At 36.0% G+C, this 24,427-nt stretch overlaps 1 protein-coding gene across 1 annotated transcript; it reads left to right on the top strand.

The window, feature by feature from the left end:
• Positions 1-7,270: 7,270 nt before the first annotated feature.
• On the top strand, positions 7,271-22,995 carry LOC128026479 (scinderin). Its single transcript, XM_052613669.1, has 17 exons — positions 7,271-7,408; positions 8,904-9,089; positions 12,832-12,986; positions 15,103-15,264; positions 15,921-16,070; positions 16,588-16,677; positions 16,920-17,052; positions 17,701-17,789; positions 18,098-18,313; positions 18,838-18,971; positions 19,067-19,157; positions 19,582-19,752; positions 19,827-20,001; positions 20,068-20,183; positions 20,281-20,358; positions 21,255-21,315; positions 22,047-22,995. The coding sequence occupies exons 2-17, from the start codon at positions 8,909-8,911 to the stop codon at positions 22,205-22,207; spliced, it is 2,163 nt and encodes a 720-aa protein (XP_052469629.1). The 5' UTR covers positions 7,271-7,408; positions 8,904-8,908; the 3' UTR covers positions 22,208-22,995.
• Positions 22,996-24,427: the final 1,432 nt, after the last annotated feature.

Genomic DNA, 24,427 nt, shown 5'->3' on the forward strand with positions numbered 1-24,427 from the left:
GGGGGGTGAAATGCTCGTTTTCACTCAATATCATGTTAATCTTGAGTAGTACTGCATCCTTCATAACTCTAAAAAGTATTTAGTTTTTTTATATTCATAAGAGAAAGATAGTCTGTACCGATTTTTCCCGGAAAAACACGAGTGCCTGGACGTGTGGGCGGAGCTAAAGAATCACTAGCGCCAGTTGCGTTGAGAGCGTTTGGAAGCTGTGACAGCTGTGAAGGCTGAAACTGAACAAGAGCAGCAGCAGCAAGGACTCGCTCTGAGCGGGGCTCGAACCCGGGTCTCCGATGGGAGGCGGACGCACTAACAAGGAGGCAGAGATATTTTAAGCAGTTTTACTCACCGCCTGTGGTTCCAACACACAATCGTGACCCTTTTTCGTTGGGATTGTATCATCCTTAAGAAATAAACGATACGCAAATCCGTCATCAAACTGGGCTTTGTTTGTAAAACAAGCATTTTAGAAATGCAGGGAACAAACACAAATACTTGCACAACTCCGTTGATGCTCTGTAAAAATAAACTCCATCCACTGGTCCCTTAATGCTGTTTTTTCTTTGGTAATCTGTGCAGGGTTGTCTTGCCCTGGCAACCAAAAACACTCCTTTTTTGTGACATTTCGCGACTCTCTCGCTCTGATCAGTGATTGTCTGTGCACAGCCTCTCTCTGCTCTGCTATAAGGGAGCGCGCGCTCTTCCGGCAAACGTGCCCTCAGGACCCATATAAGGTAATTCCGCTCCATCTAACGTCACACAGAGCCATACTCGAAAAAAACTTTCCGAAACTTGTGACAAACCGGAAGGAGTATTTTTGGAACAGAAATACTCCTTCAAACATACAACTTAATTTTTGAAACTTTGTCCATGTTTAGCATGGGAATCCAACTCTTTAACAGTGTAAAAAACTCAGTATGCATGAAATAGCATTTCACCCCCCCTTTAAAACTGCTAGATCTGATTACTTTTCTTCTCTTTTAGAAGAAAACAAACATAACCCCAGGTATTTATTCAATACAGTGGCTAAATTAACGAAAAATAATGCCTCAACAAGTGTTGACATTTCCCAACACCACAGCAGTAATGACTTTATGAACTACTTTACTTCTAAAATCGATACTATTAGAGATAAAATTGCAACCATTCAGCCATCAGCTACAGTATCACATCAGTGCACTATAGACCCCCTGAGGAACAGTTCCACTCATTCTCTACTATTGGAGAGGAAGAATTGTATAAACTTGTTAAATCATTAAACCAACAACATGTATGTTAGACCCTATACCATCTAAGCTCCTAAAAGAGGTGCTTCCAGAAGTCATAGATCCTCTTCTGATCCTCAAACTGGCTGTTATTAAGCCTCTCATCAAAAACCACAACTTGACCCCAAAGAACTAGTTAATTATAGACCAATCTCGAATCTCCCTTTTCTGTCCAAGATACCAGAAAAGGTGGTATCCTCACAATTATATTCCTTCTTAGAGAAAAATGGTATATGTGAGGATTTCCAGTCAGGATTTAGACCGTATCATAGTACTGAGACTGCTCTCCTTAGAGTTACAAATGATCTGCTCTTATCATCTGATCGTGGGTGTATCTCTCTATTAGTTTTATTGGATCTTAGTGCTGTGTTTGACACAATTGACCACAGCATTCTTTTGCATAGACTTGAACACTGTTGGCATTAGTGGAAGTGCATTAGCATGGTTTAAATCGTACTTATAGGCCATCAGTTCGTAGCAGTGAATGAAGATGTATCATATCAATCACAAGTGCAGTATGGAGTACCTCAAGGCTCAGTACTGGGGCCGCTGCTCTTCACGCTTTATATGTTACCCTTGGGAGATATCATCAGGAAACATGGTGTTAGCTTTCACTGTTATGCTGATGATACTCAGCTCTATATTTCTTCGCGGCTTGGTGAAACACACCAATTTGAAAAACTAATGGAATGCATAGTCGATATAAAAAACTGGATGACGAGTAATTTCTTACTGCTAAATTCAGAAAAAACAGAGGTGTTAATTATAGGACCTAAAAACTCTGCTTGTAATAACCTAGAACACTGTCATAGACTTGATGGTTGCTCTGTCAATTCTTCGTCATCAGTTAGGAACCTAGGTATGCTATTTGATCGCAATCTTTCCTTAGAAAGCCACGTTTCTAGCATTTGTAAAACTGCATTTTTCCATCTAAAAAATATATCTAAATTTTGGCCTATGCTCTCAATGTCAAATGCAGAAATGTTAATCCATGCATTTATGACCTCAAGGTGAGATTATTGTAATGCTTTATTGGGTAGTTGTTCTGCACGCTTAGTAAACAAACTACAGCTAGTCCAAAATGCAGCAGCAATAGTTCTTACTAGAACCAGGAAGTATGACCATATTAGCCCGGTCCTGTCATCGCTGCACTGGCTCCCTATCAAACATCGTATACATTTTAAAATATTGCTTATTACTTATAAAGCCCTGAATGGTTTAGCACCTCAGTATTTGAATGAGCTCCTTTTACATTATACTCCTCTACGTCCGCTACGTTCTCAAAACTCAGGCAATTTGATAATACCTAGAATATCAAAATCAACTGCGGGTGGCAGATCCTTTTCCTATTTGGCGCCTAAACTCTGGAATAACCTAACATTGTTCGGGAGGCAGACTCACTCTTGCAGTTTAAATCTAGATTAAAGACCCATCTCTTTAACCTGGCTTACACATAACATACTAATATGCTTTTAATATCCAAATCCGTTAAAGGATTTTTAGGCTGCATTAATTAGGTAAACTGGAACCGGAAACACTTCACACAACACCCTATGTACTTGCTACATCATTAGAAGAATGGCATCTATGCTAATATTTGTCTGTTTCTCTCTTGTTCCGAGGTCACCGTGGCCACCAGATCCAGTATGTGTCCAGATCAGAGGATCAATGCAGTCACCCGGATCCAGTACGTATCCAGACCAGATGGTGGATCAGCACCTAGAAAAGACCTCTACTGCCCTGAAAGACAGCGGAGACCAGGACAAACTAGAGCCCCAGATACAGATCCCCTGTAAAGACCTTGTCTCAGAGGACCACCAGGACAAGACCACAGGAAATAGATGATTCTTCTGCACAATCTGACTTTGCTGCAGCCTGGAATTGAACTATTGGTTTCATCTGGTCAGAGGAGAACTGGCCCCCCAACTGAGCCTGGTTTTCCCAAGGTTTTTTTCTCCATTCTGTCACTGATGGAGCTTCGGTTCCTTCCTGCTGTCGCCTATGGCTTGCTTAGTTGGGGACACTTCATCTACAGAGATATCATTGACTTGATTGCAAATGAATGCACAGACACTATTTAAACTGAACAGAGATGACATAACTGAATTCAATGATGAACTGCCTTTAACTATCATTTTGCATTATTGAGACACTGTTTTCCAAATGAATGTTGTTCAGTTGCTTTGACGCAATGTATTTTGTTTAAAGCGCTGTATAAATAAAGGTGACTTTGACTTTAGTAGCATGATCAGGTTTTTGCATTTAGCTATATATATATATATATATATATATATATATATATATATATATATATATATATATATATATATATATATATATATAAATGTCAATGATTGATTCTTTAATAAGTCTTTAGATATTCAGAAATGTCTATTTTTATGTTAAACTGTTGTGCTAAACTTTATTAAACTTTATTAAACTATATTAAACTTTATGATTAAATTAACTAAGTTAATATGTATCAAAACATACATCCTTTTAATAATAACTGTGTGTCTTTGCAGAAGCATTTGTGTTTACATATGTGTGCACTCATGCATGTTTACACAGGTCCATTGTTTAATGATACAACAAGCAGTGTGTCGTATTTGCTGGTGGTGGAGATGTAATTTGTCTGTTTTTGTAACCAGCACACACTCCGAGTGTCCAGGTGTGTAATTTATCATTATTTAAGGAGGAAGATAAGAACTCTATTATCATTGTGTGGATACAACTAGATTAAAGAACTTGCAATGCTGAAGCAGATCTACTCAAAAGATTTCCAGATATTAAGTATATGCAAAAGCATGGTAAAAAGAAAACACTAGCAAAGCATCATTTCTTCTGTTTTCAGTGAAGGAGGCATTTGCATGCATACAAAAGGTTTCTTTTTTTGCATTGAAGAGGATGTGGTCAAAGATTGGTAATTTATAGCAGTGCGCTCACGCTATGTGCACATACTGAGAGCTCTCTTATCTGGAAACTCATTATACTGTACATTAGTTCATTTCCTGTAACAAATTTACTAAACATAGCTAGTAAGGTTAAAAAATTGTTTAAATAAAAAATGTATATGCCTATATGAGGTGGATCTAAGAGACAGGAAGGACAGAGTTGGTGGTGCTTTCTGTATTAATATTGTGGCTGATCTAGTTGCGTGTGGATTTGATAGTTCTGACGTGTTTAGAGCAGAAACCATGCACTTTCAATCCTTTCAAAGCAGGAACCTTTGGTTTTATGGCACACGACTGTTATGGTTTAATAATATGTGTACTCTTGTGAAAAAGAACTGCATATTTGTATTGAATGTCTACACTTATATACTTATCATATTCTTTTAAACCATACCTGCAGATAATTTAAGGTTAAAGAAATAAAAGGCAACATAATTCTGATGTGCTGGCTAACATCAGATATAAATGTATTTTTTATAGTGGGTTCATATATACCACAAACAGTACAAGACATGTCCACTTTTTATTTTACAGTCATAGAGGCATAAGACATGTCACAAAACAATCACAAAAAAAAGGTTTAAATAATGCAAGAGCACATGATGATGTATCAATGGCTGATGTCCTATGTATTAAAAGCTTGTATAGCTATAGGAACAAAAATATTAATAAAACTTGCCTTTCTGAACATACTGTAAGTGGCCAGAAGGAAAGGGTATGAAATACTGTTGGAGTGGGTGAGCCGGATCATTTATGGTGGATGAAGTGACAGTCTGGTAAGTTAGGGGTAGGAATACCAATAACTGTACTAGCTAAAATATTTGTCTTTGTTTGTTCCTATTAGTAACTAAACATATGAAAGAAACAAATGGCACCATACATAAAAGCTGGGCCGTTAATGATAATATAGGAAAGATGGATAGGTACATACTAAAGCATATGCAAAGTACTTGATTATAATTTAATGGTAGAGTGTTATTCAATATTATAATTGAAGTTAATATATTTAAATTTTCTAAATTGCAACTTCATCTTTACAAATGTGTACAAATATATTTAAATACATTACTTTCAATTGTGAATATAAAAGGCATTAAAAGTATATTTTAGTTTACTATAAATGCTTGTACATTAAGCAGTAAAGTTTAACCATAGTTATTTTATAATACCTTATTGTTTCCTTCTTAAGTGGGTCAGAAAAGCTCTATAAAGTTCAGCTAATTGCATTTAATATGAATTTAAGCTCTAATCATTTTCATTTAGTTGCAATTACACATTGCATTTATTTTGCACTTAAGTTATTTCTGTAATAAATACTATATTTAAAAGTATACCCAAGTCTACTTAATCACAAGAGAATGTTATAAGGGGATGTGAGCGCTAAATTATATTATAATTTTACAGTATATCAGAAAATAGATGTAGAAAAGTTTACTTTCCAAACAAGGCCATGCTTTATCATCTTGTACACTTCCTCCTAACTTTTACTTTTTACTTTTTTCAAACAGACCTTACATTATATATAACAATTACAACATTATTTTTTATGGCCCCAAACCCACAACTCCCATGTGTGCACAGAGTTTTCTTGCTGGTACATTTGCAATAGCTGGACCACATCCTGACCTTCTGATGGGCTTGCAAGAAGATAAAAAAAATATATTCCAGTGTTTCAATTCCATAGCAGTGTCTTTCTTTTCTTGTTATCTTTCAGTGTCTTGGAAATCTCCTCTCTGAAGCCTTTGCTGGTCTTAACTTGACCTTTACAATGGAGAAGTCCCCAATGGCAGCCATGGCAACAGTTTCCATGAGACAGTAAAGGTCTCTTGTGATCCCCTCTCTTTTGTTTGACTTTTGACATTTCCACAGCTCCTTCATCTTAAATGTATACTTTTGTCACCCACCTTTTTGGGAAGATACCCACATCTGCTGTTTTCATTGGCTGGTGAGTCACAGTTACTCCAGCTTGATCACACTGCTGATGTGTTTAATCCCGGAAACCCACTACCTTTATGAGCTTTATTAGCATTAACATATGCTCTTCATCAGCTCTACTTCCAGATTCCAGTTTATGATCATGATTATAATCTGGTAAATATTACTGAATGATGTTACTAAGCAGAAAAGTTCTCAAGTTCTCATTTTATGTGGTTAACAATGAAGCTTTCACAGTATGCCTCAACCTCCAAAGTTCAGGTTGCTTTTGGTTATCAGTTACCATTTTTGACCAACATTTTTGTATGTAAAAATAGAAATTACTGTTCATGTGTTGTAGATGCATGTTTTATTTCAGGAAGTAAGAAATATAAGCCTGTAAATGTCTTTGAGTTGAAATCAATAAGATATGAGAATTTATGAAACACATTAAAAATGTCCATCTGTAATGTAATTTGTTTTAGCTCTTCTCTGAGCATTTATATTCAATAAATGCTTTGCTATTTTAAATGGCTTTACATGTCTGTGGGTTAATTGAAAGCACATGTTAGTGAGGGAGATGTTTCAAGTTTCAAGCCTCCCCACCATTTCAGTTGTAGGCAACCCACAAAAGCAGCATCTGATTCTTATTTTACATGATACTCTTTTATCTGCCATTTTGCAAGGCCCTTGTATAGAACACATATTTTAAAGCAGTGCATCCTCTATCAGAAGTTTAAAACGTATTCAAGTTTGCCGACAATGTTTCAGTAAATTTACTGTGTTTGTCATCACAGTTGCTCTTGTAACCTTATATTGAACATACTGAGTACTTTAGACGGACATAAAACAGTTCATATGGTATATTATTTAGGTAGCCTATGTTGAAATGGTGGGTGGGGGTTGGGTAAAGTAAACACAAGCTTTTAGACTCAAATATTAAGCCAAAGATCCAACGTTTCAAAACCTAGTGAGCTGTTTGTTTATTTATTTATTTTATTTTATTTTGTTTTATTTTTCTGTGTTTGTTTGTATACTGACATCATGCACACATTCATTATGAGTCTAATGCCCAAAAATGGTGTACATGTGGTCAGCTGACATCAGTTTTAAAATAGCCTACAATTGTATTGAAAGATCACTGTGTTCATACACGCCCCGTTTTACAGACACTCCCTCCAGTTAAATCGCGGAATCGGTAAAGAAAGACTATACTTTATCTGCCAACGTATCGCTTTTTCTCGTTCACGGACAGCTTTCTGCATCTGCTACAATCTCGTAAGTTTTCTGATTTTACGTCATATCGCACTTAAAATTCACTGGATGCATAATGATAACAAAGCGAATGGAGAGTTCTTTACTGTCTCCAAGTAAAAAATATAATAGCATATAAATGTAACACTGCGCTCACACAGTAACGCAATGTTTGCTAAATATTTGTTATCCAGATGGGAACATTCTTTAATGCATGCCACGTTTCCACCATCGTAAAACAAAGTCCAAATTCGCTGTCAGTAGCCTACTAAAGTAGTAGTACAGTGAATCACTTATGCTCTGAAAGCTGACAGGCTTTGAATACAGTAAAGTACAACAGTGAAGGAAGGACTTAAATTTTTGCAGGATATATATATATATATATATATATATATATATATATATATATATATATATATATATATATATATATATATATATATATATATATATATATATATGAATGCTTTTCATGTAAATGTAAAGTTTCTTGACTAGCACCAATTCAGCATGATTTTTCAAGGATCTTCTTGTGACACTGAAGACTGGAGTAATGACTGTTCAATATGCAGTTTTGCCATCACATCAATAAATTACACAATAATACTGTATTTTGCTTAAATAAATGCACACTTGAGCATAGGGGCTTCTTTTAAAAGACAAAATTGTACAATAAATTGTATATAAAACCATTGTATTACATAACAGCACAGCAGCAAAGCCTCTTTGGCTGTTAATTTGATAAGTGAAACAGGTTGAATTAATAATACAATGACATGGTCTATAAAATTTGTCAGAGAGCCATTTACACCTGCTGCAGGAAATATGTAAAATACATTTGCATTTGGAATGTGGTTTCTGTGCTTCAAAGCCATGACCTATATTTATAATATTCCAAATAGAAAACAACGAATTAAAACCCATAAGTATTTGCTGTAGATGGACTGCAATGACATGGAGGCTTATTATCTTGTATACCAGCATAAAAACGGATTAACATTAACATGACTGAATGCAGAATGTATCCTTCATTGATTTCTATATGAAAAGCATAACACTTTGTTAAATGTTTAGATTAATTTCTGAAAGATACTAATGTTGACTTCAGATAGTTCAGTTTAGGTAGCATGTAAGCCAAGTTTATCACCTTGACCATGTGTTTCTCTTCCTTATCAGCGGTGTTTTTTAATCAGCACTATGCTGACTAAGATCCTCTTTTCAAAGGCTCAGTCTTATATATCCTGTCACACAGGCACAGAGCTGTATTGTGTGGTGCATAACATTTGCATCTGAGTTTTTGCATGTGAGTAAATGGTGCAGATAGTCCCCATGCTGTGCCAGACTGTGCTTATGGGAGTCAGTGATTCCAGAATCACAGACGTCAGAAGATTCAGACTTCATAGAGTGCTCAAGCAATAACCTACAGCATTGTCAGAGGAACAGATGCTTCTTTTTTCTCATTATTGGTGCAATGACCTGATAATACATCCAAACCTTTTATTTTCTGCTTCACCTTTAGTCACTATGGTGTCCCATAAGGAGTTTGAGACTGCAGGGAAAGCTCCTGGTCTGCAGATATGGCGCATTGAGAACATGGACCTGAAGCCAGTACCTAAGAATCTCTATGGCAACTTCTATACGGGTGATGCCTATCTCCTGCTGTACACCACCACCGCACCCTCATACTATATACACATGTGGATGGGTAAGTGACACACCTGGTGGTCTGAATAGAATAGAATAATTTTAGTTACAGTATGGATGTACAATAATATGAATATATCTTTTCACACATGGTGAACCACATACATTTTTTATTTGCTATGTTTAGTAAGGAAGGATGTGGCCTGTCTGTCTTTTTCAGTTTCACACCATTTAATTTTGAATGCTGCTTTTGCCGTAAGAAAGTACTAGGATGTTTTGTTTAGCTCTTGAGAAATGAGTGTTATTTAATGTTATGTTATGTAAATTTCTTTACAAAGATATGTTTTTTTTATATTTCTGTCAGTGGCATCTGCCATAAATTTAAGCATTAATGCATTTGAATCTTTACTCCAGTGTTTAATACGTCAGTTCAGCCATAAACTAATTTGGTTGATTGGCAATTTTATGTGAATATGCAAAAGATTTCCCCATGCTTATATTACTCATATATTATCACGATCTCTAGCTGGAGTGCCCATGAACTCCACCAGAGGGCACTCCACCCCCGACTCTTGCCACATTCACAGACTACATTCCCCATAATCCTTTGCTTGGACTCAACATCACTTATTGTGTTCATCTGTATCTTGTTACCTTCATCATTCACACTTTAAAGTTTGCACTCATCCACACATGTTGCTGGTTATTAACTATGTCTCCTTCCAAAGATGCAAATTTAACTTATGCGCAAAACTGGAATATCACATAAATCATTTGCAAATATAGCACCGTTTCTATTCAATGAGTCAGAGAACAAAATTCTCACTTCCTAATAAACTGGCAATAAAAATATCTAAGAAAACTAGGAGAAGCCACTGAATATAATAATTTTCATATGTAATAAATTACTTGTGCTTCAGAGAGAGCTGACATAACACAAATTTGGTCATTGCTTTTATAGGTGCATGCCTGCTGTTTGGGAATGCAGTCATGTTAGGCAGAAATTATACAGAAATAATTTGATGACAGGAACTTTTTCTTATCAGATAAAAAGTTAATCCTACTCAGTTGTGCGCATACGTTTTTTATGCGGATTTGTAGAATTTATGCGCACTTTGGTGTTTCCATCCAGCATTTTTATATGCGATAATCCAAAATGTGCATACAAATACCGTATTTTCCGGACTATAAGTCACACTTTTTTTCATAGTTTGGCTGCGACTTATAGTCAGGTGCGACTTATCAAAATTAATTTGACATGCACAGAGAGAAATAAACCAAGAGAAAACATTACTGTCTATAGCCACAAGAGGGAGCTCTATGCCGCTCAGTGCTCCTGTAGTCTACTACTGAGCAGCATAGAGCGCCCTCTCGGGGCTGTAGACGGTAATATTTTCTCTTGGTTCTTGGTTCTAAAGAAATGCGACTTATAGTCCAGTGCGACTTTTATATGTTTTTTTCCTCATCATGACTTATTTTTGGACTGATGCGACTTATACTCAGGTGCGACTTATAGTCCGAAAAATACGGTAGGTGGATTGAAACATAGCTATTGATAGCCTATTACATCTTTGTGTTTCCAAGTGCCTTGCATTGTCTTGCCTTGCCTTTTGACCCTGGACTGTTTACCCTGGATTACGATTGTTTGCTGCCTGCCCTGACAATTGCTTGTCTTTTAGATTACTCTTTTGTCTCTTCCTGGATTATACTTGTTTGCTGTTGAATGACCCTGCCCTTTTTTCACCACTCTTATAAATAAAGCCAGCACTTGGATTCTCAACCCTGTTTTCATGTCTCCACATTACAATTTTACCAACGGTTCATGTTGGTCACCTGAATTTGCCTCACTGACCAACAGAAAGTTGCTTTGTAGTGTACATCACTACACTATTGATGGTAGACATTAGACCATTTTTATCTTCAGTAATTTGAATATGAATATGAATGGCTTATTTAATCATTCATTCAACCGATTAATTCAAAAACACTGATTCATTGAGGGAAAAAAAAAGTCACTGGCTGCATTCTAAATCACATACTCTAAGTAAAAAATATGTTCTATATAGTATGAATTTACGTACTAATCCAGACATACTACTGTATGTTCATCATGTTGTTATTTTCATGTGACCACCCAGCATCAGTTGCCACAGCATCAGTTTTGCATTACTGACATTTACAAATCATCTGCCTTGGCCTCATTGCATCCATCATATGCACACTTCAGAATCTTGCGAATTGAAGCCAGTCCCGAAACTTTTTGTCTACTTTTATTTTTTTATGAATGCTGTGAATTCTCACGAGCTTCCACCATTAGCTCACAGAAATATAAAGAATTCTTTAAGTGCACTTTGATCAAGTACAGATGGCATACCTTAGAAGGGTAGTCACTTAAAGGGATTTTAATGGGCATTCAACTCCACAGACTAAAGCATGCCTTCACTTGTTTTCTTGGCACTGCATCAACCGTTGGCTCTCAGCCCACTTAGGTTTATGTGGTCTCTTGTTTAATTTCAGAGACTGATCAGTGAAATGCAGTTTTGGTTCTACCCAGTGAATACTTACTTGTTTTGCTCACAAGCATGCTCAAAACCATAGGAGTTCTTATCCGTTTGAATGGAGCTGTAATGTGAGAAGAAAAGGTTTATTTGAGGACACAGAGTGGAAAATCTCGCAATGTGCTCCATGTGGCTTCTTTATGGTTTTAATTTGGTTCTTATTTTGCAAAGGACAAATCCAATGCTAGTGCTGCTTGGCAAGTGAGGTCAGTTTGACTGTTCCTGTAAGCTGTTTTTTCTTTTCTAACATAATCATCTAACCTTAAACAGTTCTCACAGTTTTTTTCTTGTATGCTGCTTTTGTGTGAAATGATAGTGTAAAAATAGTGTAAAAGAAGCGAAAGAAAATTAATTTAGATTTCTGGGAAATGTGTCAATTTAATGACTCAGTCAAAAAAAAATTATATATATATATATATTTCCTTGCATATTGAATACATGAATGTATCAACATCATTTTCAAAAAAAAAAAAGAGGAAAATGCATGATGTATCATGATATTTCATGTATCAAGTATCAAATATGATTCAAGGGGAGCTGCATCACATGATATTTTACAGCCTGAACTAAACTTGGCTTGAAATTATTCTATATTTTAATTGACATATTGACCTTACTGACATAAAAGGTTGTTATTGTACGCTAAAACTATTAAAAATATTTTATTTAATTAAAATATTTTATTAAATAGAATATCAATATTATGTAAAAACTTAAAAGAAATTAATTTATTAATTAAATGTATTAATTATTAATTAATTTATTATTAAATTAAATTAATTTATTTCAATTAAAGCTAAATAGAAATATAAAGAAACATAAAATAAAAATGACAAAGCACAACAGAATTACTAAAACTAAACTAAAACTAAAATATAAAGAAATATAATCTAATTAAATTAACAGTATATAAATAATAGTGAAATAACACTGTGACACATGAAGGTCTTCGGGGGTCCTCTCTGTGATATCAGATATTGGCCGACAAAATGTTTACAAATATTTAATAAGCAGTCAAGCAGTTTTGTTAATATATTTTTATATTACATATTATATCACAAACTACTTAAGGTTTCTTCAAGCATTTTTATTCATCATATATTCATCAATATATATATATATATATATATATATATATATATATATATATATATATATATATATATATATATATATATATATAAGATAGCACAGACAAGCAAGCCTTTTCACAAATTTTCCTGTGATTATCTCCCTCTTCTTCAGGCAATGAGTGTTCTCAAGATGAAAGTGGAGCTGCAGCTATCTTCTCCACACAGCTGGATGATTTTCTTGGAGGTGGTCCAGTTCAATTCCGTGAGGTCCAAAACAACGAGTCGCTCACCTTCCTGGGCTACTTCAAGTCTGGCATCAAGTATAAGGTAAACTCACCTTTGCTTTAATAGAAATAGCCCTTCTTAGAAGCAGAGTTAATCATTAACTTGCAATGAGAGTGCAAAAGTAGTCTTCCTGCCAGTGTTAATTTCGTTGACTAAATATTTTCGTCATTATTTTCGTCACGAATATATTTTTGCTGACGAAAACGAAACGAAAACTAAAATAGAAGGCACTGATGGAGACTAAAACTATGACTAAATTGATTGACATTATCGTCAACGAATAAAGGACGAGACGAAAATAGACTGTGACGAAAATCAAATCAGCAGACGGGAGAGATGCGAGGAATGAGCAAAAGAACCGGCAAAACAGAACAGACTGCATGAGAGAAGAGAACCAATCAGAGCCTGACTTATTGAGACGTGAAGCGAAGGTTTTCAGTTTTTATGAGCTCCCGGGAAGTCGGCATTCGAAGAGGTGATAGGGACTTTAAGCAACAGCCTCTGGTGGAACGGCAACGCCATTCTGGCGTTGTATTGCGCCTGCGCGAATTTAACTGCTACTTTGTGACGTTCTACTTTAACGGTCTACTACGGGAGAACAGCTGATTTGCCAGAGTCGCTACAACGTGAGAGGTTAGGTAAATAAATGTTATGTTTTTAGACTTATTTACATCATACAATATTAAAAACTCCTCATCTGACAAAAGATTGTCATTTAACGCCAAAAGCAATCCTTCTCTTGCTTTTTTAAATTATATATTTTTTTGGATCTCAATAAATGAATTAATGCTGCGTTGCGCTGTTCTGTTTTACCGTTGCTTAGTGACTTTTACGTTCTTGGCTACAGCGGTGTGACGGCAAACTTCCGGTCGCTGTAGCCGTTCCATTCGCAGCTGTTGCTTAAAGTCCCTACTGTCTAAAAGAGCGACAAAATGTCCACAGCTCACTTCACGTTTGACGACGAACAAAACAAAACAAAGTGTAAAGCACGCAGAGCGCTCATTCGTGGCAAGAACACAACCAATTTGAAAAGACATTTACAGACGAGCCACCCGGACATTTTCTCAAATGTAATTTTACAACGATGTTCTTTTGTTTATTGAGCTAAGCAAAATTGGAATAGTGCAGTGCGTAGATGTTGTAGCATTAAATATTACGAACTGAAAAGTACTGTAAAATAGCCCCTTCTTCAAATTAGATGCGAGCACAATACTAATACGTAATATCATGATAAATACATTTGATTAATACTAATGTTTAGTATATTTTATAATGTTCTACTTGTTGACAATATCACAAATATTTATATATTAGTCATGTGAAACATGAATGTTCACATCCTATCATACATACAAATCTAGCAATATTGTAGTATTTAAAACATACAATATTGCTAGACAAATGAATACCTTATAAAATCTTGTTACTTTTTTTATCCACCTAGCTGCCAACTTATTAAATATTTACTTTAAATGTATGCACTTATTGTTCAGCTCAGCTGTAAACTTTAAGGTCCTGGACCTAACTTTATTTTTCTTTTGGCAGCTAGTTATTGTTTACATTATCATGACAGTGTTTGTTGCTGCATAAAAGCTTTTGAATCGAAATAAAGACACAGTTGTGTTGAAATAAAGTTGAATTTGTGTTTTATATATTTTGGTTAAGTTTGTTTCCTATACCAGCTGTAAAAAATTGTCTAGTAAATCTGTTATTGATTTTAGTCTTATTTTAGTCGACTAAAATACCAAGCAATTTTAGTCGACTAAAATACCAAGCAATTTTAGTCGACTAAAATAAGACTAAAATTAAAACAAATCAGATGACTAAAACTTGACTAAAACTAAAAAGAATTATAGTCAAAAGACTAAGACTAAAACTAAATTAAAATTTCGTGTCAAAATTAACACTGCTTCCTGCTGCGTTTACTTTGTAGAAGCATCAGGGTAGAATCAATTATGGCTCTAAAACATCCATTTAGTCATGGCACATTTTACCTTGCAATTTGCTTAGCTCAGTAAATTTGGATGGCTCTTAGAGAAGCGCTCTGCTGAGTGGTGTGCATTTAGTTATTTGCTTGTTTTTTACTTTTTATTTTGGCAAATATCCCAGTATCATTTTATGTAAAGTAATGAGTCAACTGTCTTTTCTGACTCCTCAGCAAGGTGGGGTTGCATCTGGCTTCCATCACGTGTTGACCAATGATGTGGATGTGAAGCGTTTGCTGCACATCAAGGGCAGGAGGGCCATCAGAGCCACTGAGGTGGAGATGTCTTGGAGCAGCTTTAACAAAGGAGACTGCTTTATCGTAGACTTGGGGAAGGTACTGATAACTGACCAGACTGAAATCATTTTGTTTTATTTTTTATACTTTACTATAACAACTAGATCTGTCAATAGAACACATCTGAATAGTTTAAAATATACTAAAATATTTGAATATAATCTGTGATATACACTTCAGTTTAAAAGTTGTAAGTTAGTGTGATTTAATGTTTTTAAAAGAACTCTTTTGCTCGCTGAAAATAGTTATTTAAAATTGTAATAATATTTCACTACGATAAAAATTTAAAATAGCTTTTTTTCTATTTCAGTATAAAGTGTAATTTCTTATGTGATGGCAAGTTGAATTTTCAGTAGCCATTACTCCAATCTTCAGTGTCACATGATCCTTCGGAAATGATTTAATATTCTGACTGGCTTCTGAAGACACATTTCTTATTATTATCAATGATGCTTAATATTTTTGTGAAAATTAAGTGTTTTTTTTTTAAAGATTCTATAATGAAAAGAAAGTTCAAAAGAAGTAGCATTCAATATTTATAACATTATAGGCATATTTAATGTCAATTTGTACCATTTTAATTACAAGTAATACATCCTTGCTGAATAAAAAAAAAAAATTCTTTTTTTTCTTCAAAATAAAAGTTTTACCGACGTTTGATTCATTTTATAGACACTTTTCCCATTTTCCATTAGGAAATTTATCAGTGGTGCGGCAGTGACTGCAATCGTTTTGAACGTCTAAAGGCCTCCCAGTTGGCCATTGATATCCGGGACAATGAGAGGAACGGCAGGGCCAAGCTGATCATGGTGGAGGATGGGGCTGAACCAGATGCTCTTACTAAAGTGAGTGAAAGATTTAAGCTTGACTATTCCTGTAACAATTTCCACTCAATCACCATCTGAATTAATCAGCAATATGGGTAGATATCCACTTCAAAATCACTTACAATTTATTTATCTATGTTTGCTGGTTGTTAAATGTTAAAGCAATGTTAAATGTTAAATGTTAGCTGGCACTAAGCAATATAAACATTTCTATAAAATTATATACAGAGGTACATTTTCATAGATGTTGAATAACCACACATTAGGGAATGGACACCATCAACCAAGCCTTATGTAAAACTTGGCACAATGGCTTGCTTGTTTGGGATCTGGCTCTGGCTTGTGTGTTGTGTTAATGAGAAAGCATCCATCATGGCTTTAATGAGAGAGGATGAGTTTGCGTGGCAAATATTCAGTCTGCTATTAGGTCATTCAGCATAGTGTTCAATATTCAGTCCACTTAGCATTAGATGAGTGTTGGAAATAAAGCACTGCAATTCCCATATAGCCTTAAGTCCTGTATTTCCTCTCACAGGTTCTTGGGCCCAAATCCAGCATCACCCCAGCAACTCCAGACGATGAGGAAGTGGAAACCTCCAACAAGAAGAAGGCAGCATTGTACATGGTAATAAAGACTATTATCTCTACTTATATTTTAGCTTAGTTCTGAGTATTTACCATCTTAATTATTTATGAAGGCTGTTGTACATTTACAGCTGACAGCTGTAAAGCCTAAACTACTGTCTACATTATTCACACAAGGATAAAACATTGTGTTTCTCATTATCTTAAGCTTTCATCACCTTTATTTATCTCTTTTTAATTCATGCCTGATTGCTATCTGGTGGTTCATTGTTGTTATTGTAGATTTCAGATGCCTCTGGCTCCATGAAAACATCTGTTGTGGCCCAGACTAGCCCGTTCAAGCAGGAGATGCTTTGCCTAGATGAATGCTATATCCTGGACAATGGAGTTGATAAGAATGTATTTGTTTGGAAAGGTGTGTCTCAATGTGCATGAGATGTTAACTTTAAAAACAAACATTTAAAAAATGAATCCTATTTTCTTTCCTAGCACACATTGATGCTCATATTTTGCATAGTTCATTGGTGCACATTATTCCAAAGAACTCATAAAAATGTATTAACTTACTCTACTCAAAACAACTTTACTTATTGGCTGTTGTCATCAAGAACATGCACGCAAACCTTTATGACTTACTTTCTTTTGTGAAACACACACACACAAAGTTTTGTAGAATGTTGATAACCAAACCAAAGACTTCCACAGCATGACCAAAAATACTCTGGAAGTCAATGGGACCCAAAACAGTTTGGTTACCAAAATATCTTCTTTTCTGTTCCACAAAAGAAATAATGCATACAGGTTTGAAACAACATGAGGTTGAGTAAATGATGCGATTATTTTAAATAATGTTATTCAACAGCCAATTGTATCTGTTTAGACATTGAATCTGCTCTATATCAGTTTTTATATCTCTCATATCTAATGTCAGACTGATACCATCTTTTTCCATAATTCTGACATGCAATACAGATCACTAGGGCCCTTTGTTTAAACGCACCACATATTTTTCACACATAGGGAAGAGCTTCACTGAGCATATGCCTCTGCCCTTTACCAACAGGACCAAATGCTAACACATCCGAGCGCAAAGCATCCATGAAAGCAGCAGAGCAGTTCATCAAAGAGAAGAACTACTCTAGTAAAACACAGGTACATACATAATGAAGATTTTAAACAGATCATATTGACAGTCAAATAAATGGACCCTGTATTTATCAGCATATTTTTGTAATTGAGTTTTTACCATTTAAATATTCTTGTATGTAGAAATCTGCATTTAGAAACTATTTAAAAAATTACAAAAAAGATTTATTTATTTAGATGTACTGATTTCATATATGATATTACATAAAATATGACTTAAGATATGTTTATTACTATTATTATTCAGGGTTTGTATATATGAAGAACTAATGACCTGTTTACTGACCCTGTTCCTTCAATAATTGATGCTATAGATCCAGGTCCTTCCTGCAGGGGGTGAGACCACCCTGTTCAAGCAGTTTTTCTCTAACTGGAAGGACAAGGACCAAACCACTGGTCCAACCAAGGCCTACACCATAGGCAAAATAGCCCATGTTGAGCAGATTCCTTTCGATGCCTCCAGCCTCCATAACAACAAGGCCATGGCAGCCCAGCACAACATGGTTGATGATGGTTCTGGAAAAGTCCAGGTAAATTTCATTTTGTTCATCAAAATTAAACTTTCACACAGTGACAGGTAGATACACTATCATTCAGAAGTTTGGGGTTGGTAAGTTTTTCTAATATTTATTTATTTATTTATTTGGACATTTCTGTTCATCAGAGAATCCTTTTTATTGTAGTTTCTTTTAAAAAATAATAATAACTTGAGGAACTTGAGTTGATGAACATGATATAGCTCTACGATAATTCTTAAATTAAATCCAAACTAATTCTAGCAAATTAAGTGGCCATCCAGCCTAAATATAATATTTTTTCCTTATGAAAATGATATTTAGATTAGAAATCTTTTGATGTCACTTACATCAGTAAGGGTCCAAATATAAATTTTCAACTGGATTTAAACCATATATTACATTGCAGTTCATTGCAAATAGCAAATCCAATGTCTTCTTGAATTTGGCATTTAAAGAATTAAGCTGTACCCTGCTTATACATATAGGAAATGTTTTTTAATCAGTCTGTCATTAACACTCATGTTTGTCTGAGCCAGATCTGGCGTGTGGAGGGAGGGGACCGTGTCCCAGTGGATCCCTCTGCTTATGGTCAGTTCTTTGGGGGAGACTGTTACCTGATCCTCTACAGTTATAAACAGGGAACTAGGGAGCAGCATATCATCTACACCTGGTCAGTCCATATGTGTTTATAGGGCTTTATAGTATATTTTGTGTGTATTGTATGAACAAAGTGGCATTTTATTGCATAAATGTGATGTGTGACAGGCAGGGGCTGAAGAGCACTCAGGATGAGCTAGCAGCTTCTGCTTTCCTTACGGTCCAGCTTGATGACTCCATGGGAGGAGCTCCAGTTCAGGTGAGACTAATTTGTTTTTGGAAGAAAACTGCATTTTGAAAAATGCATTTTGAAAACAGAATACAATAATGTTTTTGGCTAACATGGTTAGTATGCTGTTTACTGACAAACGTATAGGGTACAGGTTTGGGTTGTATGTTTTTGCATGAACCAACTTTATGATTTCCCAATCTTGTAGGAATTATTATGTGTTCACATGCCACTTGAGTTGGGCAAGCCTATAAGAAATAAAATAAAATAAAAATGCAAGGAAGGCAAGAAATTTGCTGTGTTTTAGATAGTAACCACCAGGGTGTGATCTTGATCAGAAGAGCCATTAAATTAACCTAGTTTTCTGTTATGACTTTTATCAGATGTAGTCACATGTACCACCAGAAAAAAAATGATGCTAAAATTATTTTATTCATCTCAATAAATTGCTCAGGTGCGAGTAACACAGGGTCAAGAGCCCCCCCATCTGATGAGTCTGTTCAAGGGCAAACCTATGATCATCCATAGTGGAGGCACATCCCGCAAAGACGGCCAGACCAAGACAGGCAGTATGCGCCTCTTCCACATTCGACAGAGCTCTTCTAGAGCCACACGCGCTGTCGAGGTCAGTCACAATCTGAATACTGTCATACTTATAATGTAATGTTTCTCATTGATCACCTATAACTTCCATTTTAGGTTGAACCATCTGCTTCCAAATTAAATACCAATGATGCATTTGTGCTGAAGTCGGCAGATTGTGTGTTTGTGTGGAAAGGCGCAGGTGCCAGTGAGGAAGAAATGTTAGCTGCAAAGTATGTTGTAAGTGTGCTGGGAGGACAATCCACTGATGTGGCCGAGGGTAAAGAACCAGGTGAGAGTCTGCCATGTTTTAATTATATATTATATGAACTCCTTTCTCACATAGCTCTCTCTTCAGCTGGATTCTGGTCGGCTGTGGGTGGGAAGAAGGAGTACCAGACATCTCCAACTCTACGAAATATGATCAAACCACCACGTCTGTTCGGCTGCTCCAATAAGACAGGCCGGCTAGTGGTAAGTGAGTCACAGAAACACACAGGCAGGCTGGAGGACAGCTGCAGTTTGTAAATATGGTGATGTCATGGGTTGAAGGCCTTGTTCGTTTTCTTAGGTTGAGGAAGTTCCAGGAGACTTCACTCAGTCAGACTTAGCTACCGATGATGTCATGTTGCTTGACACCTGGGATCAGGTAAGTTGATGCAGTACATGAATGTAGTTCAGACCAGGGGTTCTCAACCGGTGGGTCTCAGCAAACTTCTAATGGGGCTTCAAGATTACAAATTGATTTCCCAGATCTAACATGTTCCCTCATTTTTATTTATTTATTTATTATAAATAGATCTGGGAAAGTCATGGAAATAATAAAAACTTTAACATTTAATTTTTCATATTTGTGACTTATAAAAATATTTGTTAAAAGCCTTTAAATTCAAATGTAGAAATGTTGGAAAGGAGAAATAAATACTAATATAATTTCAATATAATTATTTTATTTTATTATTTTACTATATTAATACAGTTTGTGTTAAAAAGGTTTGAAAACAGGTTTGATTACAGAAGGGAAAAAAAAACTAAAATATCATGTCTTGGGTTAGACTGTAGCTGTGTCCCAATTCAGGGGATGCATTCTTAGAAGGACACAGACTTCGAAGGCCATATCTTTAAAGTCTGTGAAGGTTGAACCGTGCATTAAATGGGGAAGTCTAGCCTAAGGAGGATTGCTGTGACAACTGCAGCCGATGTGCAGCAATAACATTTGTACTGGAGTTTTATTCAAATGTTTCAGAACAAAACCGGGTAATCTGGCATTGTCTCTCAAAAAAAAAACTGTCATCACTGGCGCACAATGAATCTTGGGATAATCTGGGCCATGAAGGATCCATTTGTTGTATTGTTTGTGTCCTGGGAAACGAAGGGCCCATTTCGAGGCCATAAACGCTTTTGTTGTGTCACATTGATGCATTCAGTCTCAAAAAACAGCCTTCAAAGGATGCAGACTCTGAATTGGGACACAGACTGTATTAGCTTGTACATGTACTGTATAGTTAATGGCCAGTAATGCTGAAGAACTGCTGCTTTTTCTAGATCTTCCTTTGGATTGGTAAAGAAGCCAATGAAGTTGAAAAAACGGAGTCGCCAAAAATAGGTGTGTGAGATGTTTACAAAATAATTTTTTCATGATACATTTTTTTCTGTCTTTCCTTACCTTGAGTAAAACCACACACATTATCCCCCTTCATAAAACATGTTCCGCTCCTGGATGCTGATTGTTCAATACAGAATTCCAATTTGTACTCAATATAGTTACAGAATATTCTGTTAATTGAGTGCTACAGGAATGAGTCCTAAACTTCCAGTTTAGTCATCCTGAGGTCATTGAATTTTTGGTTAACACAAGCTAAAGATATTTTTCCATTTTATTCTATGGCAGTAATATCCCACTCATGATTTTAAGGCTTTTACTTGTCTTGTAAAAGGCAGTTGCTAACAAATGACTAAATGGGATAAGATAGATTGTCAGGGACCTTAAACTTAATCAGGCCAAACAACTAAACTTCTCTACTCAGTAGTCTCCTTATTTTCACACTTATGCAGTCTATTCTATTTGAGAATATCTAAGTTAAAGATTTTAAGTTAACATCAGAAAAGTTGTCAGAAGCTTAATGGTAGTTACATTTAAGTCGTAGTTTGTATATAGCCTAACTTTAGCTTTTGTATTTAGGCTTCAAAATTCATAAAAGTCCAAAAGCCAATAGAAAATATTTGTTGAGGGAAACAGCAGGGTGCTAACTTACAAGTTGACTGAGAAAAATATGTCATTCCTATAGCACTCTATATTCTATATAACCCATAACTGAGTATGTTCTGTGTCTGTAGCTAAGGACTATGTGGACTCCGATCCTTCTGGACGTCATGGGCTGCCCATCACAACCATAAAGCAGGGGGCCGAACCCCCGACCTTCACAGGCTGGTTCCAAGCTTGGGATCCACATATGTGGGACACTGATCCTCTGGAGAGAATCCGAGCTCACTTTTAAACCCAGAACAGTTTCCTCTTCTTTTCTTTATATAAGCACTTCTTATTCCTGTGCCATAAATTGCAACTTTCCAAGATTTTACACAATCTAAAGATTGATGAAATGCTTAAGGGTCCACACTATATTTTTGTTTCTATTTTTATGTTTGCCATTATGCGATTCGTCTTGGATTGTAACTAGGTTTTTAGGTACAGAAGCCATTGTAGAAATAACTCATTTATTCAATAAGCAAAAGAGTCAAATAATAGGTGAGTTACTATAATAAAGTCATCCATATTTGGCTGGTCATGTTATCTTAACACGTCTGCCCTCATCAGGCAACCCACTCCATGTAAAACAAAACGGCTTATCTAGTCTTTTACAACTTGTGATCATTTTAAGCATAACCAAATGTACTTTTTCAATAAGGGGAAAATTAACATAATTAAAACTGACAGATTCCAGAGACAGATTCCAGATCCATAATTTTATTGAACTTAATCTAGTAAAATGGATTTTGTGGATGTTTAGCTGTTTTCAGGCAGAACCAGCTGTCATATTAGAAGAAATCTACCAAACTGATTAGCACTCATGATGATGGATAAGGTACAGTTTCCCTGTTAACCTTTTTTATTTTGTCAAGTCTTTTAGCTATTTAATTCTGCGATTATGGCTTCTTAACATGTTAACATTCTGAAATGTGTGGCAAACTTCATGACTATTGTTTTTACACCATTTATCTATTTTAAGCTTTTTACTATGATGCTGTTTTGTTGGACTTGAATAAATTTACATTTTGAGAAAGTTAACTCTGCATATTTACTATTTTTATACAGTTCTGAACACATCAATTACATTTTTATAACAATAAAAGTTAATGGTAAAAAAAGAAGATTAAATTAATGCTTTCATTCAGCAAGGACACATTAAATAGATCAAAATGTGTATGTATATAATGACTGTAGGTGTCTTTGGTAATGAGGCCATTCTGTGACAGCGTTGTCTGTGACAGACAGCGGTTAAAGAAGCCCATCTGGAGGTCGGTTAGATGACTTACCACTGGCGCAAACTGAGCAAGCCAAAACTAAATCGTGGACGTCGCGAGCCATAAGTGGCCACCAGAATCGTTGCTTAACTAAACCCTTGGTTCAACTTATCCCTGGATGACAAGCAACATTAGAGCAGTGACCCAACTGAATAACCTCGGACCGATACTCTTCCGGCACAAATAAACGATTCGGTGGGCATCCGGGCGGAGGCGTTACCCCTTCTAAGACCTTCAATTCGACCTCCCATACGATTGCTGAGACGACTATTTTCTCAGGTAAAATACACTCGGGAGACACCGGGCATTCGGAAGGATCCAAAAGACGTGACAAAGAATCGGGTTTAACATTTTTGGAACCCGGGTGGTACGACAGAGCAAAATCAAAGTGGCCGGAAAAAAAAGTGCCCACCGAGTCTGCCTGGAATTTAGTCTTTTGGCAGGTCTAATGTACTCTAAATTCTTATGATCGGTCCAAATAATGAAAGGTACCCCTGACCCTTCCAACCAGTGACGCCACTCCTCTAAAGCTAATTTGACAGCCAACAATTCTCTGTTACCAATGTCATAATTGCATTCAGCAGGAGATAAACGATGTAAAAAAATGGGCAGGGATGCATCTTATCATCCGAGGCAGCATGTTGGGAAAGAACTGCACCTACTCCCACCTCTGATGCGTCGACCTTCACCACGAACTGCCATGTAGGATCAGGGGCTACTAGGATGGAAGCCGAAACGAAGCGACTCTTGAGGTTGGTAAATGCAGTTTCGGCTGCATTAGACCACCTGAACGGAGTACTGGGGGAGGTCAAGGCGATCAGAGGTGAGACTAGTTGGCTGAAATTATGAATGAAACGTCTATAAAAATTGCCGAACTCCAGAAACCGCTGTAGGGCCTTACAGGAATCTGGATTTAGCCAATCTATCACAGCCTTAACTTTGACAGGATCCATACGTATTCCCTTGGACGAGACGATATACCCTAGGAAGGGAACAGACTGTGCATGGAATACGCATCTCTCTGCCTTGACAAAAAGACCATTCTAAAGTAATCTCTGGAGCACTCGTCTGATGTGTTGCACATGTTCCTGGAGAGATGAAGAAAAAATCAGTATGTCATCCAGGTAAACATATATAAACTGATCTACCATGTCTCTAAACACGTCATTAACGAGTGCTTGGAAAACTCCTGGCAA

This window comes from Carassius gibelio, chromosome A2 (genome assembly GCF_023724105.1).
Source record: "Carassius gibelio isolate Cgi1373 ecotype wild population from Czech Republic chromosome A2, carGib1.2-hapl.c, whole genome shotgun sequence".
NCBI lineage: Eukaryota > Metazoa > Chordata > Actinopteri > Cypriniformes > Cyprinidae > Carassius > Carassius gibelio.

Excerpts from the sequence above, each read along its gene's own strand:
- LOC128026479 (XM_052613669.1), top strand. The coding sequence starts at position 8,909 with ATGGTGTCCCATAAGGAGTTTGAGACTGCAGGGAAAGCTCCTGGTCTG. Across the intron at positions 17,053-17,700 it reads GAATGTATTTGTTTGGAAAG|GACCAAATGCTAACACATCC; the intron begins GTGTGTCTCAAT and ends CTTTACCAACAG. Across the intron at positions 18,972-19,066 it reads CAGCATATCATCTACACCTG|GCAGGGGCTGAAGAGCACTC; the intron begins GTCAGTCCATAT and ends GATGTGTGACAG.